The sequence below is a fragment of the Aspergillus uvarum genome (genome assembly GCF_003184745.1).
Source record: "Aspergillus uvarum CBS 121591 unplaced genomic scaffold BO82scaffold_65, whole genome shotgun sequence".
NCBI classification, from domain to species: Eukaryota; Fungi; Ascomycota; class Eurotiomycetes; order Eurotiales; family Aspergillaceae; genus Aspergillus; species Aspergillus uvarum.
In genome coordinates this window covers 47,807-64,359 of record NW_020291362.1, presented here as the reverse complement: position 1 = coordinate 64,359, position 16,553 = coordinate 47,807, and the positions used below count along the sequence as shown (strand labels likewise).

General features: G+C 53.7%; 7 protein-coding genes across 7 annotated transcripts; 4 read left to right on the top strand and 3 right to left on the bottom strand.

Annotated features, from left to right (window-relative positions):
* Positions 1 to 6: 6 nt before the first annotated feature.
* Positions 7 to 3,137, bottom strand: BO82DRAFT_344387 (Zn(II)2Cys6 transcription factor). Its single transcript, XM_025633659.1, has 7 exons — positions 2,877 to 3,137; positions 2,679 to 2,813; positions 2,323 to 2,588; positions 2,180 to 2,265; positions 1,495 to 2,129; positions 1,271 to 1,441; positions 7 to 1,220 (listed from the first exon to the last, which is right to left on the bottom strand). Exons 1-7 carry the CDS (start codon positions 2,963 to 2,965, stop codon positions 215 to 217), a joined length of 2,388 nt encoding a protein of 795 aa, XP_025487873.1. The 5' UTR covers positions 2,966 to 3,137; the 3' UTR covers positions 7 to 214.
* A 212-nt stretch (positions 3,138 to 3,349) lies between these two features.
* Positions 3,350 to 4,559, bottom strand: BO82DRAFT_358044 (putative proline utilization protein PrnX). Its single transcript, XM_025636176.1, has one exon. The coding sequence runs from the start codon at positions 4,492 to 4,494 to the stop codon at positions 3,442 to 3,444; it is 1,053 nt and encodes a 350-aa protein (XP_025487872.1). The 5' UTR covers positions 4,495 to 4,559; the 3' UTR covers positions 3,350 to 3,441.
* Positions 4,560 to 6,050: 1,491 nt separating this feature from the next.
* On the top strand, positions 6,051 to 8,134 carry BO82DRAFT_358043 (proline-specific permease). The gene is made up of 5 exons (XM_025636175.1): positions 6,051 to 6,522; positions 6,581 to 6,593; positions 6,651 to 6,760; positions 6,816 to 7,612; positions 7,671 to 8,134. The coding sequence occupies exons 1-5, from the start codon at positions 6,135 to 6,137 to the stop codon at positions 8,031 to 8,033; spliced, it is 1,671 nt and encodes a 556-aa protein (XP_025487871.1). The 5' UTR covers positions 6,051 to 6,134; the 3' UTR covers positions 8,034 to 8,134.
* Positions 8,135 to 8,521: 387 nt separating this feature from the next.
* On the top strand, positions 8,522 to 9,360 carry BO82DRAFT_423239 (putative ribonuclease H1; the record flags this gene model as incomplete). The annotated part of the gene is made up of 1 exon (XM_025640232.1): positions 8,522 to 9,360. The coding sequence occupies one exon, from the start codon at positions 8,522 to 8,524 to the stop codon at positions 9,149 to 9,151; it is 630 nt and encodes a 209-aa protein (XP_025487870.1). The 3' UTR covers positions 9,152 to 9,360.
* Positions 9,361 to 9,896: 536 nt separating this feature from the next.
* Positions 9,897 to 11,904, top strand: prnC (delta-1-pyrroline-5-carboxylate dehydrogenase prnC). The gene is made up of 3 exons (XM_025633658.1): positions 9,897 to 10,112; positions 10,168 to 10,637; positions 10,691 to 11,904. The coding sequence occupies exons 1-3, from the start codon at positions 9,975 to 9,977 to the stop codon at positions 11,814 to 11,816; spliced, it is 1,734 nt and encodes a 577-aa protein (XP_025487869.1). The 5' UTR covers positions 9,897 to 9,974; the 3' UTR covers positions 11,817 to 11,904.
* Positions 11,905 to 12,026: 122 nt separating this feature from the next.
* BO82DRAFT_435630 (sugar phosphate isomerase/epimerase family protein) lies at positions 12,027 to 13,290 on the bottom strand (the record flags this gene model as incomplete). Its single annotated transcript, XM_025641042.1, has 2 exons — positions 12,886 to 13,290; positions 12,027 to 12,692 (listed from the first exon to the last, which is right to left on the bottom strand). The coding sequence occupies exons 1-2, from the start codon at positions 13,252 to 13,254 to the stop codon at positions 12,027 to 12,029; spliced, it is 1,035 nt and encodes a 344-aa protein (XP_025487868.1). The 5' UTR covers positions 13,255 to 13,290.
* Positions 13,291 to 13,543: 253 nt separating this feature from the next.
* Positions 13,544 to 16,502, top strand: BO82DRAFT_377826 (6-phosphogluconate dehydrogenase, decarboxylating; the record flags this gene model as incomplete). The annotated part of the gene is made up of 5 exons (XM_025637604.1): positions 13,544 to 15,012; position 15,066; positions 15,452 to 15,487; positions 15,544 to 16,051; positions 16,105 to 16,502. The coding sequence occupies 5 exons, from the start codon at positions 13,544 to 13,546 to the stop codon at positions 16,500 to 16,502; spliced, it is 2,412 nt and encodes an 803-aa protein (XP_025487867.1).
* Between the last annotated feature and the right edge of the window lie 51 nt (positions 16,503 to 16,553).

The following is a 16,553-nucleotide window of genomic DNA, read 5'->3' as shown; positions in this document are numbered from 1 at the left end:
ATGTATATACTTCAGCATGAATTGTAGCCATTTACAACCATCTAGGATGGACGTTCTTATATATGTTATGTAGACGAAGTGTCTAGACGAAGCAATGAATATACACGATTTAGGTATCTTAAAACAGATCCATGGCAGTGCAACCGCCAAGCAAGGACCCCAAATAATGCAGCGCTGTCAAAATCACAAAAAGACCGGCCAGTTGTCGGTACCACTATTCATTCATAAAATTCATCCACCGCGTGTCGGTAGACCCGGGTTTCAACTCCCCGGTCAAACTGGACTGGTTGTCGGTATCAAAGCACGGAATCGCGGTGAATTCGCCCAACTCCTGCGGCAGGTTTGCAACAAAATGGTCCAGCCCGAAATGCGGCATCTCCGACAGCGGATGAGACACAGAGAACTCAGTCGAATCAGGGATACTCGCGTTGGTAAGCTCCCCTTCTGCCGGTTCGTTCGTTGTTGGTGGACCCGTCAAAGGCGTCATAACAGGCGGCAATCCACCGCCACCAGACGGGTACTGCTCAGGGAACGATATTGGGTCGGGAGAGATTGGTCCCGTCTTCCAAAGCATTTCCCAATTCTTGAAGCGGTCATAGGCCGACTCCATTATGTCAGCAGTGCCAGGGGGTTGCGTCTGACTGTACTCTTCAAAGCGGCGAATTGCCCGCTCAAGTGTTTCAATGACACTCACAGCGGATCGGGCAGATCCGACACCCATCGACATAATCTTGATGAGAGCCATGCCTTTATCGAGGGCCTCGCGCAATCGCTCTGTGCGTTTGGTCAAGCTCTGGGCGAGAATGACAAGAAGAGCCGCACGGCAGGAACTGAACTCGGTGAAGGAAGCGCGGGCGAGACCAGGCTCATCCCGCAGCAAACGGCATAGGTCAATAATCTCAAGAGCTGCCTCCACGCAGTCAGTGACTAGTGTGGAGCGATTCTTCGATAAACCCGAAGGGGTTTTGACCGGGGCGCCCGCGATAGTGATGGCTTTCATGCTGCTAAACAGGAAGGGCCGTCCAAGGAAGATCCGAGTCAGACAATAATCCAGCTTGAGATGCACATTGGAGCGAAAGAGAGGACCAGACGGGTTGAGATCCCGGCAATTGGTTTCCTCCGGCAACGTTGACCACCAATCAACCAAGCATTTCCGAAGGTTCAGTAACCGTTCCAGACAATCCGATTGTTGGTTTTTTCGCGATTTACGCAGAATAGATCTGGCTCTGTGTTAGCTATATGTAAGCTGCTCGGTGACCGCGTAACGTACATTTCGTTGGCAACTTGGCCAAGTTTCAAGGTCAACTTGATGAGCGTCACCATGTTTGTGTCATTCGCTACATGTCCAGAAGGAGTCAATCCTGGAAAGTCAGTAGGAAAGGGAGCGTCTACATCCGCGTCAGATAGCGATACCGGTCGCCCATGAAGAATGCTGACGCGCCTAGAGAGTGTCAGTACTTGTCACGCAGCTGAAACGTTGGGATGGCCACCTACTTCTCTATCGTGTATGCCGTCCAGAAGACACGATTGCGGATCTCCACCATACGAGGTGACATTCCCTCACCCGAGTACTTCCGGTGCATGCCATTTTGAATGGCCATTTTCAGAGCTAGACCAAAATACGTATAGCATAGACCCGACGTATCTAGTGGCAGAAGATAGGTACCGATCAGAAGACAAGCCTGGACGCTTCGAACGGAAGCTGTGGCAATGATGTCGGGAAGTAGTTTCGATGCAAATTGATAAAAGGTAAGACCAACATCATCTTCGGAGAAGTGGTGATCGTCGGCGAAGGCGGAATTCGAGGACAGGCGGTTGACAGGTGTAGCTGATTCCATGTGCGCGAACTGAGTGCCCACCGCCAGTACCATCAGGATAGCACATACCGTGCCTGCGTCCTTAGAAGAGAGGCTTGAAGGGTCCGTGTAGCATATATTTAGCTTATCCTTCAACCAGTCTTCTTCGACGTAGAAATTGTTCGTCTGCGCATACTTGAAGAAGATCTGCACCAGGAAATCTGCGACAAACCGAGGTGGAAGGCAGGTCACTGATGTTGATACTAGGGTCGATCCGGACTGCAGTTGGGTTGCCCGCCAGCGCTCTTCAAATGGCTCTGTCTCCGTTGATGCCTGGAAGAAGTAAGCGAGTATTTCACAGTGAGCGATCACTAGCTGCATACCTCTGGTCCAGCATGTTTCATCCATTCGTCAATCTTCTGTCGAATCTTCATAGAGAAGTTGAGATACGAGAATTCTCCAGAGTATTCTGAAAAACGAGTCAGACCACCCAAGTACATCCCAAAAAGAAGCCCAGAGCACCCACGTGTAGTATTATCCGGCAGAGCCTTGATGGTGAAATCCTCATCGTCAATAGCCAAGTCCTCCAGGTCCTCGCCGTCGAGCTGCGTTGAAGATGCCTCTGTGCCAGAGCCTCGATGTTTGTGTTTCAACTCTTCAGCCATCTTTCGCAGGGTATGGACATCGAAGGAAATGTTGGGGACATAATGCTGGAGGATGCGCTCCATGCATCGGACACGCTCCGACTCGGCGATGTCATGTCCTCTGAGAGCTGTGCTTCGTTCAAGTAGTCTAGATTGGTAGCTGTATTAGTCACTGCCATTAATGAATCTAGAGTATCGAAGATTTGAGACCCGAGATGAGAGGAGTTGGTAGCCTTACGAGATGGAGGAGGACCGGGCGATCTTCTCCGCATGGTCGGGATGAGTAAAGACGCATTGTCGCTGATAGCGGAGACATCGGCGACACGGAACGCCTCCTTCGCATTTTTCCTTCACTCGGCGACAACCATCACAGCTGGAAATCGGTTACAGTGAGTAAGGAGACAAAGACCCTGACAGAAGAATATAATCGTCTTACGCTCGCACAGCTCGTTTGCGATTCTCCTCGGAAACGCGGGGTCGTTTCTGCGGGCCCATACCAGCAGGGGTGGTTGAGCCCTCATCCATGGCTGTTCGAAATCAAGGGGGGCGATGCAGCGACAGGCGCATGGTAGGGATTAGAGCATGGACATGTGGGGTGCGTAACAGCGACAGCCCAGAGGAATGGCGGGTAAGAAGAAGTAAGTGTGTAGGAAGAGTGGGAAAGTAAGAGGTGATTCCGAAGAAAGAGAAGGCGGTGTTGACGGAAGATAGGGAAAAAATGGCCCGGAGTTTAATCCATCCTCTCTCCAAGGGGGAGAGGGCGAACTGATAAGCAGTGAGTGCGGGTTTGGCTCCGCCCCAGCGGCAGTCAGTCAACCAGCCAGCAGTCACCACCAGCCATGATCATCGCACATCTTGCACTGACATAACTATGAGTACAAATTTACACCACGCAGTGCTTTTGTCCAGGCAGGATCCTTCATTTGTACTGAATAAGCGATTGACCACCAAGTCACTAAATAGATCACAATATCTGGTGTCACCGTCAACTAGCCATCGCTTCAAAAGCCATCTACTTCCATGCCAATTCCTCTCTCCCGTCCAACATCCAACAGCTTGTTGCCAATGGCCAGATCCATTATTCCCATACCCACACACTTGAATACCACATTGGACCCCTGAGGTACCTCCAGTGGCGCTTCTCTACCTAATTTCCCATACAACTCACCAATTTCAATCAACTGTTCTTCCTTCATCTCTGCTAGAATCAGCTCGCCCGACTCCTCCAGACATGCCTCCTTCAAGTCCACGTAGACTTTTCCACCGCCGGAGAGCAATGTCTCCGTATCAATCTCTCGCATATGCGGCTTATACGATCCGATCAGCGAAATGAACCGCTGCCGGAACGGTTGTAGATAGGAAGCCGGGAAATTGGGCTCTGTGGCAGGCGTACAACTGAACAAGACATCGCAGGTCTGCAGTGCCGCCCGCAGCTTCTCATCCCAGACATCGTCGCCTACATGATCTTTTGCAACCGTCGAGATTGCAACGTCTGAATACGTAGCCCGCAACTCCCCCAAGACCTCTGTCTCCAACTCTTCCAGTCGTTTGCGACCACGGTTGAAGATGGTGATCGAACGCACTTGTCCTGGAAACAAAAGGAGGACTAAGCGAGCATGCCATTCCGCCTGGCGACCAGAGCCGAGAATGACTACATTCTCCTTCCTCATGGCCTGGCAGCGAACGAGGAGGGACATGATGGTGAGGGCTGTGCGGAAAGCGGTGATTTTGGCGGCGCTCAAGAGACCCTGTAGACTACCTTCCGGCGAGAAAATGTTGATGACTCCGATGAGGCCATGAGACTGAGAGGCAGTGACGATCTTGATACCCGTGCTGGCGGTGTTGGAGACTGGCATGAAGAGAGAGAGGTTTTGTTTCTTCGTGAGAATGGTGCTACGGAGGGGCTGGTGGATGAGGCGTTCCGTCTCTTGGGCGGTTGTTTCATTCGAGACTGCTGTGAGAGAGTCGCAAAGAACGTTGAGAAAGTCGTGGCATTGCGACTGAGTTAACTCGCGCAGGATCTGAGAGACATTGGGCTCAGCAAGGATACGCATTGTGAAATGGACTGATGACTGCTACTCGGTTGGTGTCGGAGGTATTGTTCGATTGAGGAGGGGTGGTTGAGCGTTGATGCATCGGAGGTGCCTTCCGGTCTTGGTGATATCTCAGATAACGCGGGGTAAGTTAACGCCGATACCAACTACTTGGTAGTTTACTCTCAATCCGCTAGACTGTTTAACCTCAAGGCTCGTTTTCAGTCTTTTCCCCATGTACATACTAGCAGATGCATCATGACTGTTGGAGCTAGGAGCTATCTTTAGGTTCCACCCTCTGGCAATATGCCTCGCATTAGCGACTTTCTAGTTTCTCAATCATGTATACGCTGTCTCGTGATTCTCCGCGACGGCCCCAGATTTTGGTCGTATGAATCTCTCAATCAGGTCGATATCAACAGCTTATGCTTTTTGGGGTAAACCGACTACACCATTTGCCACCGGGAAACACCCTTGAAAAAGTCAATTGTGGCAGAAAGCGAAGGAGGCGAATCTCTCAGAGATTCGAGATATCTACTGTACCAGGCTTTCCCTGTTCTACCAAACTCAAGATGACCAGTATCCCAGGATTGTCAGTCTTATCTTGGACTACCACAGATCCCTGTGTGAGGCTCTATAGTTTATACAAGCACCATTCAGGATACTCCAGTACAGTTCTAGGTATCCTCTATCAGTATCCAGGTCACTGCCCGGTAGACGGGCCGGTGGTCGGAAGCCCCACCGGCGCAACAGCAGCAGGTTGACCGGCCCGGTCAAGCGAGGAATGACACTCGTAAATATGCCAGCATCCATCTCTCCAAAGAGGGAGATCAGATAGCATGTTAGAAATCTATGCCCACCGTGTCTTACTTCTCATGAGAAGATATACACTGGTCTTGGAGAGAGAAGGGGTAGTGCTGTAGTCATAAACCTCATCTGTAAGAGCCGGCTTGTCATAGCCGGCTGCCCTGAAATCTCAGGCAACGAGATGAGAAAGTTCGACCATCGGCCCGGATGGCTCTAAGCTAAGCCTGGTCTAGTCTAGCGGGATACGAACAATGGGTCAAGCTTTGGCAGGTCAGGGACTGTTTCTCCAAACCATTAGGTAACATAAACTCCTCGTTGACAATAAACTACTTCACTACCGTACCATGAGGTGGATTCATCAATGCGGAGTTTCGACCCCGGATTTCCACAGTGGAATGCCACGAGGTTGATCTGACATCAATTGATCGCTGTCGCGAAAATGCAGCCTTTGTAGACAATGTTTATACATGCACAATATCTCCTGCCTCGTTATAGACTTCACTATAGATCAGATAGATCAGCCTGAGCATAGTGGCTGACTATCGCGCGCCATGATTGCATCAGCCCGTCTCCGCCCCGAGAGAGATAAGCAGGAACTGGGTTTGATCCTTCCCCCCCCCGGCCACATCTAGGCCAATCGCCACTTGCCTAGGGGCGTCATGCAGGCGATTTCTGGCTTAAACTTTGAGGTAAAATTATCTTAGATGATAATTGATACTGATAAGCGCGGTCGAAATTGCCCTCTGGACATGTCGTGCTTCCCCCCGCTTCAGCAGCCATCTTATAAAATGGCCCTATTCACCAGGCATTTGGGCTTCCAGGCATTCAAGTCGATCTTCCTGAGCTAGCACATCATGGCCTCCGCTCCTACCTCCAAGTTTTCTGAGGAGGTCAAATATGAAGACAAATCTCCCAACGTCGACAGCTATGAAGATCCAGAGGCACTCAAGGGAGAGGTCCACCTGGGTCCTAACACGGAGACCCATCGTGGACTTTCCTCCCGTCAGCTGCAACTGATCGCCATCGGTGGATGTATTGGAACTGGTCTCTTCGTCGGGTCAGGCTCGACTCTTTCGACGGTCGGTCCAGCGCCGCTTTTTATGGGATACTTAGCCATGTCGTCAGTTGTTTGGTTCGTGATGAATATGCTGGGTGAAATGACTACCTATCTTCCCATCAAGGGGATCTCCGTGCCGTATATCATTGGCCGCTATACCGAGCCTAGTCTCGGCTTTGCTGCTGGTATGTCCTACTAGGTACCTATATTCTGATTGAGTGAGTGAGTGCTAATCGATTTCAGGCTATAACTACTGGTAAATTTGTTACTTAAACTTGTTCCTTCGTACATGACACTTAACGATTGATTGCAGGTATTCATTTGCTATGTTACTGGCAAGTGAGGTAACGGCGGCGGGAATTATCATCGAGTACTGGACCACTTCCGTCAACGTTGGCGTCTGGATTGCAATTGTTCTCATCGGTATAGTCCTCGCCCTTACTTTCAGAGTTGGCTTCCTCGTCTAACAGTTGCTCAGTCATTTTGGTCCTCAATATCGTTGCTGTCTCTTGGTATGGAGAAGCTGAGTTCTGGTTTGCCGCTCTCAAGATCATCGCCATCATTGGTCTCATTATATTGGGGATTATCCTTTTCTTTGGAGGCGGTCCCAACCATGATCGGTTGGGCTTCCGCTACTGGCAGCACCCAGGCGCTTTCAAGCCGTACTTAGCCGGCGGAAACACCGGTCGCTTTTTGGCTTTCTGGACTGCGTTCATCAAGTCTGGTTTCTCATTTATCTTCTCTCCCGAGTTGATTACCACGGCTGCTGGCGAGGTTGAAGCCCCCCGTCGCAACATTCCCAAGGCCACCAATCGTTTCATCTACCGGATCTTCACTTTTTATGTCCTGGGCTCCTTGGTCATCGGTGTTACTGTGGCCTACAATGATCCGAATCTCCTGTCAGCCGTGGCCAGCGGCAGCTCTACTGCTAGTGCCAGTCCATTTGTGATTGCCATTCAGAATGCAGGAATCTCAGGCCTGAACCATGTCATCAACGCAGCCATCCTGACTTCTGCCTGGTCGTCGGGCAACGCCTGGGTCTTCGCTGGGTCCAGAACGCTGTACTCGCTCGCTTGCGGTGGCCAGGCACCTCAAGTGTTTACCCGCTGCAATAAAAACGGTGTACCATGGGTGGCTGTCCTAGCTACTTGGGCCGTGGGGCTGTTGTCGTTCCTCAATCTGTCCAACTCAGGTGCAAATGTCTTCTACTGGTTCACCAACCTCACCACTGTCGGTGGGTTCATCAGCTGGATCTTGGTTGGCATTGCGTACTTGGTAAGTTCTTTGCAAACGCGACGAACATTCGATCGGATCTGTGCTAACGTGGACGCAGCGTTTTCGCAAGGCAATGGACTTCCATGGCATGCTTGACTCACTACCGTTCAAGACTACCCTTCAGCCTTATGGTACATACTATGTGATTTTCATTGTGACCCTGCTGACCATCACTAATGGTTATGCTGTCTTCTTCCCTGGTAATTTTACGGCGGCGGATTTCTTAGTCTCTTACATCGGCATTGTCTTCTTCTTGGTCTTCTACGTTGGTCACAAGCTGTGGTATCGGACTCCGTGGATGACAAAGGTGTCAGAAGTCGATGTGTTCACTGGCAAGGAGGAAATTGATCAACTCTGTGAAAACGACTTCGAGCGCAAGCCGCGGAACTGGCTGGAGCGGATCTGGTGGTGGATTGCCTGAGAAGTATATCGGACCGTAGTAGTGAAAATGTGAAGTGATTCTTCTGCGGGCAGATTGAGTTACTGTGAATTCAAGCGTGTATATAATGCTGAGAAATAGAAAGATCTGTTCATTGGCATCTTGAAGCAAAGGACGAAGTGATGGCTATTTTAGTTGGAGCCAGCCGGCATAAATTCACCAAACGCTGTGTCTGCCCCCTCTTTCCTGTTTTGTTTATGCCAACGCTTCCTATCTCGCGTTTCCCTACCACGCACCTCTACAATTATCCTCCTCTCATTCACAATGTTCTGCTTTTGATACTCCACCAACTGAGGCACTTCTGCTCGTTGTATTTTTCGCGGCTGAAGCTTTGTCTCGACGCAGGTCACATCTCATCAGCCACCACGCCTCTCTTGTCGCGGTCTGACTCCAAGCCCATCAGCCAAGGTATCTCAATTAACAAGTTGATTATATCTCTAGGATCTCGAACGAAAGGAGACTCCAACGCCATGGTCGAAATCGACGAGCCTGTTCTCCCCCGACGCCTTGACCATCAAGCCTTGTACAACAATGGCGTTAGTCGCATCGAATACAAGTCCGGACGCTGGGTGCATATTGCTAGCCCGGGGGGTCCACGCACTGGCCGCGCGCCAGACCGCACCACCCTGGTGGTCGCAATTAGCGGCGACTGTCTGAGAAACCATGGGACCGGACGCGCATCGGTGGGTGTGTTCTGGGGATACGGCAATCAAAACAACGTCTCGACTGCCTTAGACGCGTACCCGGGCCCACGCACCAGGATTATGTCCGAGCTCAGCGCCTGCTGTCGGGCCTTACGTGACGGTCTACGCATCCGCCAGGAACGTCCCAACTGCACGCCGGTGCAACGGCTGGTGGTGAAATCGGACTCGGAGCGTGTGGTGAGTGGGATTACGGAGTATATGCCGCACTGGATCACAAATGGGTGGCGGACCAACAATGAAGGAGATGTGCCTTATGCCGGGTTCTACCTTGAGATCGGAGAGTTGATCGCGCAGCTTGAGAACGAGGGGACGGCGGTGGATTTCTGGTTTGTCTCACGGCGCCTTAATCCTGATGCTCGACGGATGGCGAGGAACGGCCTTCGTCGCGATCCTTGATCGGAATTTCGTTTCATGGCGTCCGTGTGTATGGTCTGGGAAGGTTTACTGTTTACAAGGACGACTTGTAGTCATGCTAGGTGACACTATGGGAATCTGAGCTGACTGGGTTGTGCTTTCGCTGATCTACTACTGAGAGACAGACCTGAGGTGTTGATTGATGGCGTGAGTGCAGGGTTCCGGGTTCTGAAGCTCTGGTCTTATCGAGCTTAAAGGTTTGTCTTATCGCTTTATGCGGGGAAGACCCACTGGCGATCTGGGGACATGAACTTAGGCAATTCAGACGTTTTCAACCCCTGGGATTCAAACTACGTATTGATGTCATGGACTAAAGCAGTTTTTTTAGTCAAGTAACATTTCATCTTAATCACTTTCATTCCTATGCGAAACTGCATGTTGGAAAGGATATCTGGGGCGGTTCTGGAAGGCGAGTGACCGGGCCGGTGACGTTGACCCACCCGGCATGTGCCGGTGTTCCTGATAGCTTGCGATGGCACTTGGTCTGATAACGTATCAATCTCTTACGCACACAGACAATCTGAACCCAATTCACCACGCACTTGCGACTATTGTACTGATAAAGTGGCTCCCCGGGCAGGAATCAGTCTCGTTCCGGTCGAAAACCCCCTTGCATCGGCTGCATTTCCCATTGGCTGGTGCTGAGTCAGCTCACCGGCAGTAACCGCTTGTCCTCGCCTGCTCGCTTGCAATTAAAGCTTCGTGTTTCCCCGCGTCAACCACTGCTGTTGCTCTCCCCTTTCTCCTCTCTCTTTCTTGTTGTGCTGTGTCGCCTTGCTTCATTCGCGAAAGAGAGCTTGTCATCATGCAGTCTTCGTTGCTCCTTCGCGCCCGGGGTCTCCCCAAATGCGCTTCCCTCTCCGCCAGCTTGGCTCGCCAGAGCTCTCGCGCCATGGGCTCCTACGCCACCTTCAAGGTTCCTCGCATTGACAACGAGCCTAACGTGAGTATTGGCGACAATTGCCGGTGTTGCTTTGGCTGATTTTGCCATCAAACAGAAACACTATGCCCCTGGATCCCCCGATCGCAAGGCTCTCGAGGAAGCTCTCGCCCGCACCAAGCAGAGCGGCCCTCTCAACGTGCCCTTGGTCATTGCCGGCAAGGAGATCCAGAGCTCCGAGACTTTGACCCAGAGCAACCCTGCCTCCCACGCCCCCGTGGCCACCTACGCCAATGCCTCCGTGGCCGATGTCCAGGCCGCTATTGACGCCGCCCTTGAAGCCCGCAAGACCTGGTCCACCACTTCCTTCGCCGACCGTGCCAGCATCTTCCTCAAGGCTGCTGACCTGATCTCCACAAAATACCGCTACGACATCATGGCCCTGACTATGCACGGTCAGGGCAAGAATGCTTGGCAAGCCGAGATTGACGCCGCTGCCGAGCTGTGCGATTTCTTCCGCTTCGGTGTCAAGTACGCCGAGGAGCTCTACGCCACCCAGCCCGTCCACCACTCCCCTGGTGTCTGGAAGTGAGTTAATCATGCCTGGGTCCGTAAAGGGTCAAGCTAATCAATTGTTGCAGCCGTGTTGAGTACCGCCCTCTGGAGGGTTTCGTCTATGCTATCAGCCCCTTCAACTTCACTGCCATTGGCGGTAACCTTGCTGGTGCCCCCGCCCTGATGGGTAACGTCGTTGTCTGGAAGCCGTCTCCTTCGGCCATCGCCTCCAACTGGCTCGTCCACCAGATCCTCCTTGAGGCTGGTCTGCCCAAGAACGTCATCCAGTTCGTTCCGGGAGACGCCGCCGAGGTGACCAACACTGTCCTCAACCACCGCGAGTTCTCTGCTCTTCACTTCACCGGTAGCACCTCGGTCTTCCGCAGCCTGTACGGCCAAATCGCCAACGGTGTCGCCGAGGGCAAGTACCGCAGCTACCCCCGCATTGTTGGTGAGACCGGTGGTAAGAACTTCCACCTGGTCCACAAGTCGGCCGACGTGCGCAACGCCGCTGTGCAGACCGTCCGTGGTGCTTTCGAGTTCCAGGGCCAGAAGTGCAGTGCCACTTCCCGTGCCTACGTCGCCGAGTCCGTCGCCGATGAGTTCCTCTCGATCGTGGCTGCCGAGACCAAGGCCTTGACTATGGGCGAGCCCACCACCTTCACCAACTTCTGCGGCCCTGTTATCCACGAGGCGTCGTTCAACAAGCTGGCGCAGGTGATCGACGCGGCCAAGAACGATCCCGAGCTGGAGCTGTTGGCCGGTGGCACCTACGACTCGTCCAAGGGCTGGTACATCCAACCTACCGTCTACCGCACCTCCAACCCCGACCACCCTCTGCTGTCTCGCGAGCTGTTCGGACCCGTGCTCGTGATCCACACCTACGCCGACAAGACCGAGGCCGACTTCACCCGCATGTGCGAGAAGATCGACCAGACCGGCGAGTACGCGCTGACCGGATCCATCTTCGCCCAGGACCGCGAGGTCCTGCGTGCGGCGGACGATGCTCTGCGCAACACCGCTGGTAACTTCTACATCAACTGCAAGAGCACTGGTGCTGTTGTGGGCCAGCAGCCCTTCGGCGGTGCGCGTGCCAGTGGTACCAACGACAAGGCGGGCAGCGGCAACCTGTTGTCTCGGTTCGTGAGTCTGCGGTCGATCAAGGAGGAGTTCGTTCCCACCTACAAGGTTGCTTACCCCAGCAACGCTTAATGACGCTACGATGATTGTTGTATATGTTCCATGTTCGGTATAGGTTGCATAGTTCAGGCGTTCGGTAAAATATATCCATGTTCCACCTTATTACGTGTGCATGTAAACTCGCGTAGTCTTCTCTTCAGAATCCCTTCTCTTTACTATACCTTCATATATTATATCCGCAAGACCCTCCCCAAACACTCCAGCTTGATACACAAAAAGACTTCAAGAAGAAGAAGAACACCTCTCCACAAACCGCCGCATACTCTTCCACCCCTCCCGCGCATACCCCTTCAACTCAACCTCCCTCCTCTTCCCATCAAAAACCTCCATCGAGAACCACCCCCTGAACCCAGTCCCCAACACCGCCCTCCCCACCTCCTCGATCGGCAAATACCCGCCCTCCGTATACGGCAACGGCCGGTAATCATGACTCCAGCGCGCGCGGGGCCGCATGCCCTCCACCACTGCGTCCTCGAGGGGCGGCTCCGCCCGGTACGCGTCCGACACCTGCAGCAGGTAGATCTTGTCGGCGGGGATAGTCTTGGCGAGGCGCGCCAGACTCGCCGAAAACTTTTGGGCTGTGGAGAGGTTGGCCTTGCCGTCGGTGGTGGGGACCAGGCCGTCGGCCGCGGTGGGGTCGGCGTACTCGGCCCCCGCGGTCTGGAAGGTGTCGAGGCAGAGGCCGATGTTGGGCCGGTCGACGGTTTTGATGAGGTGGTAGACCGAGGCCCAGTCCGGGCTGTGGCTGGACCAGCACCAGTTCTCGTAGGCCAGGCGCATGTTGTGGGTGGCGAGGAGGTCGCTGAGCTCGCGCAGGTCGTGGACGATGCGCTCGTGCAGGCTGGGCGTGGTGGAGAGGGAGGGGAGGGGCGTGTCTGTTGATCCGACCTTTTGTGTTTGTTAGTGGTGTTGTGGTGGGTCTTTTCCTATCCATGATGTGTGCAGATGTTTGGGTAGGGGAGTGGGTGTGTTGGTTGGTTTGTTGGTGTAGGAGTGGTGTACTGTATGTGTATCGACACGAAATAAGGGGAGGGGGGAGGAGCTCTATGCATGGTTTGGGTGCAGTGCAATGGCAGCATACCTGTAGCATATCACACCCCAGCACCTCCATCAAACTGATCCATCCCCTCGCCCGCTTGAATGCATCTTCTCGTTCCTTCGATCCCTCTGGCCATCCTTCGAAATTGGCAAAGGGCTGCAGCAGCATCACCTTCACGTCCAACCGATCACAGACCCCCCGGATCTCCTTGGCCACCTCCCGCAACGCCTCATAGTCATCCTCAGCAACCTCCTTCTTTCGAATCTCCTTCGCATAGGACAAAATATCCGGAAAGGCGAGCTCCACAGCATGGAATCCCGCTTCAGACAGTGCCTCCAGCTTAGCGGGGAGGCTGTCGGTCGGCTTCCCGATCGAACAAGTCGCAAAAGAGAAAGGGATATCGTGTGCCATTCTTTTTATCTTAGATTCAGTCAAACTCAATTTCGGTATGGATACCAAAATCAAATAATGGTGGGTGGTCAGATATATCTACATGCTAACAGAATCAGGATGATGTCAGTTACAGTAATTAGGGCTGATACGATCCGGATGGCGGAATGATGTAACCGCTGCGTCGACCCCATCGTCTCACCACTTAAAACACCAGCATCGCAGCCATGTAGAGTCCGACAGAAACCACAGTTAATCCTTGAATATCGGCATCATGTTCTCCAAGATCGGCATCGTCGGGGCCGGCAACATGGGTTCCATGATGGCTTTCGCCTTCAACGAGCTCGGTCTGGACGTCTCCATCTGGGACGTCAGCCGTGACAACGTCGACGGCATCCGCCAATGGATCGACCAAGGAAAATTCACCGGGAAAGGCAAGATCCAAGCTTTTGACGAGGTCGATCAATTCACCCAAAGTCTTGGCCAAGACCAGAAGCTTTTCATCTTTTCCGTCACCCACGGCGACCCCGCCGACTCTGTCCTCGACAAGATCCAGGACAGCCTGCAAAAAGGCGACATCATCCTCGACGGCGGCAACGAACACTATCGTCGCACCGAGCAGCGTCAGAAGCGCTGCGCTGAGCGCGAAATCCACTGGATCGGAATGGGCGTCTCCGGGGGATACCAATCTGCCCGCCATGGCCCGAGTTTATCCCCCGGCGGCGACCCAGACGCCATCAACCTCGTTCTCCCGCTCCTTGAGAAATACGCCGCTAAAGACCCAAAGACCAAGAAGCCCTGTGTCACCAACGTGGGACCAGCGGGGTCGGGCCATTTCGTCAAGATGGTCCACAACGGGATTGAAGGCGGCATGCTGTCCACCGTTGCCGAGGCCTGGTCGCTGCTGCACCATGGACTCGGCCTCCAGTACGAGGAGATTGCGGACATCTTCGAGCAGTGGAATTCCGAAGGGGAACTGCGTAACAACTTCCTCCTGGACATCGGCGTCCAGATTCTCCGCACGAAGAAGACTCCAAAAGGGGATAAGCAAGGTGAAGGCGCCAGCAAAGATGGTGGATTCGTCCTCGACGATGTCCTCGACAAGGTGGTGCAGGATGACGATGACACCGAGGGCACCCCCTACTGGTCCGTTATGGAGTCAGCCGCCCGCCACGTTTCAGCCCCAACGCTGGCCACCGCGCATTTTCTCCGGATTGCCAGTGGAAACCGCGCAGAGCGCTTGGAGGTCGCCAAGAAGCTGAACCTTCCCAAGCCCAAACCCCTCGAGGGCATCATTGACAAAAAGACGTGCATTGAGAAGATTCGCAGAGCGGTGTACAGCGCCTTCCTGGCCTCGTTCTGTCAGGGTCTCGAGCTGATCGCTCGTACCTCCAAGGACGAGGGCTGGAACGTGGATCTGAGCAAGTGTCTCCAGATCTGGCGCAACGGCTGTATCATCCAGTCTGAAGCAATCGCCGACTTGTTGCAGCCAGCCATGACCGAGTCCCTCACCAATGTCAAATGCGTGGACGCAGTGGCGCGAGAGTTGCACGAGCATTTCGACGCCTTGAAAGACACGGTGCTCGCGTCAACAGTAGCCGATCACTATACGCCGGCTCTCTCGGCGACGTTGGAATACCTCAAGTATGAGGCAGGAACCATGCTCCCGACAAAATTCATGGAGGCCCAGATGGACCTCTTCGGTGCGCATGGATACAACAAGCCAGGAGTGAAGGGAGAGGACCCAGGACCGGTTTCCAAGGGAGCCCACCACTATGAGTGGCGCCCTGCTTGAGTGATGAGCATTTTAATGATCTAGATGATAATGATAGCGTGATGCACATATGTATTGAGCACAGTCAACAAATGAATCATACCACCATCGACCTCTTTTCAGTAGACTATGTAAAGTCCATCTTAATTACCTACCCTACAATGACGTGATAGTCCACCCATTCCTGCCTCAGGCACCACTCAGGTACTCCCACGCCTCGGGACAGGCTCAGGCACTCAGGCACCGACCGATAAGATCGCGGTTTCCCGATTGGGAGTAATACCCCGCCGAGAATTTCAGGCGTCTCCGTCTGCCCTCTTCCTCCTCTTCTTCTTCTCCTCCTTCTGTACAACCACTCTCTTCCTTGTATGCTGGCTACTTTCTGGCGCCATCTCTCGTCGATCTCCAAACCTCGCATTCGCATCGAATCCCCCAGACAACTAGCCCGCAGAATGGCCGCCCTTCCCACCACCTACGACGGTAATTCCCCTCCCCTGACCATCTCACCTGCAAGCAATCACTGACAACCTCTAGAGCCCGTCCGCATTGCCGTCATCGGCGGTACCGGCTTGCGCGAACTTCCTGGCTTCACCCAGGTCGCCTCCCTCAACGTCAGCACTCCCTGGGGTAGCCCCTCCTCCCCCATCACCATCCTGCACCACAAGTGCTCCCACAACAACAAGACCGTTGCCATTGCCTTCCTCAGCCGCCACGGCGCCCACCACCAGATCGCTCCCCATGAAGTGCCCGCTCGCGCCAACATCGCTGCCCTGCGCTCCATCGGTGTCCGCACCATCATCGCCTTCTCCGCCGTCGGGAGCTTGCAAGAGGCCATCAAGCCCCGCGATTTCGTCATTCCCGACCAGGTCATTGACCGTACCAAGGGCATCCGTCCCTTTACTTTCTTCGAGGGTGGCGTCGTCGCCCACGTGCCTTTCGGCGACCCCTTCGACGAGGGTGTCGCCAAGGTCGTGAGAGCCTGCGGACACAGCTTGGAGGGTGAGGGAGTCGTTCTGCACGACCGGGGTACCCTGATCTGCATGGGTATGTATGCATCTTCCAAAGTTCAACCGCAGAAGCTAATCAAGCACCTGCAGAGGGTCCTCAATTCTCGACCCGCGCCGAGAGCAACATGTACCGCTCCTTTGGTGGCAGCGTCATCAACATGTCCGCCCTGCCTGAGGCCAAGCTGGCCCGTGAGGCCGAGATCGCCTACCAGATGATCTGCATGTCCACCGACTATGACTGCTGGCATGAGTCGACCGCGGACGTGACTGTGGAGATGGTGATGGGCCACATGAAGGCCAACGCTGAGAACGCTAAGCGCTTTGTCACAGCTGTGCTGGACGCCTTGGCTTCTGACGAGCACGCCGAGCTGGTGCAGGCCAAGCACGTTGAGGGCTCCATCAAGTTCGGGCTCAGCACTGCTCAGCCCAACTGGAGCCCCGAGGCTCGTGAGCGCATGAACTGGCTCTTCCCCGGCTACTTCAACTAGATTTTGATGAGTGATAGATAGATATTTATAGGAATGAACTTATGATGATAG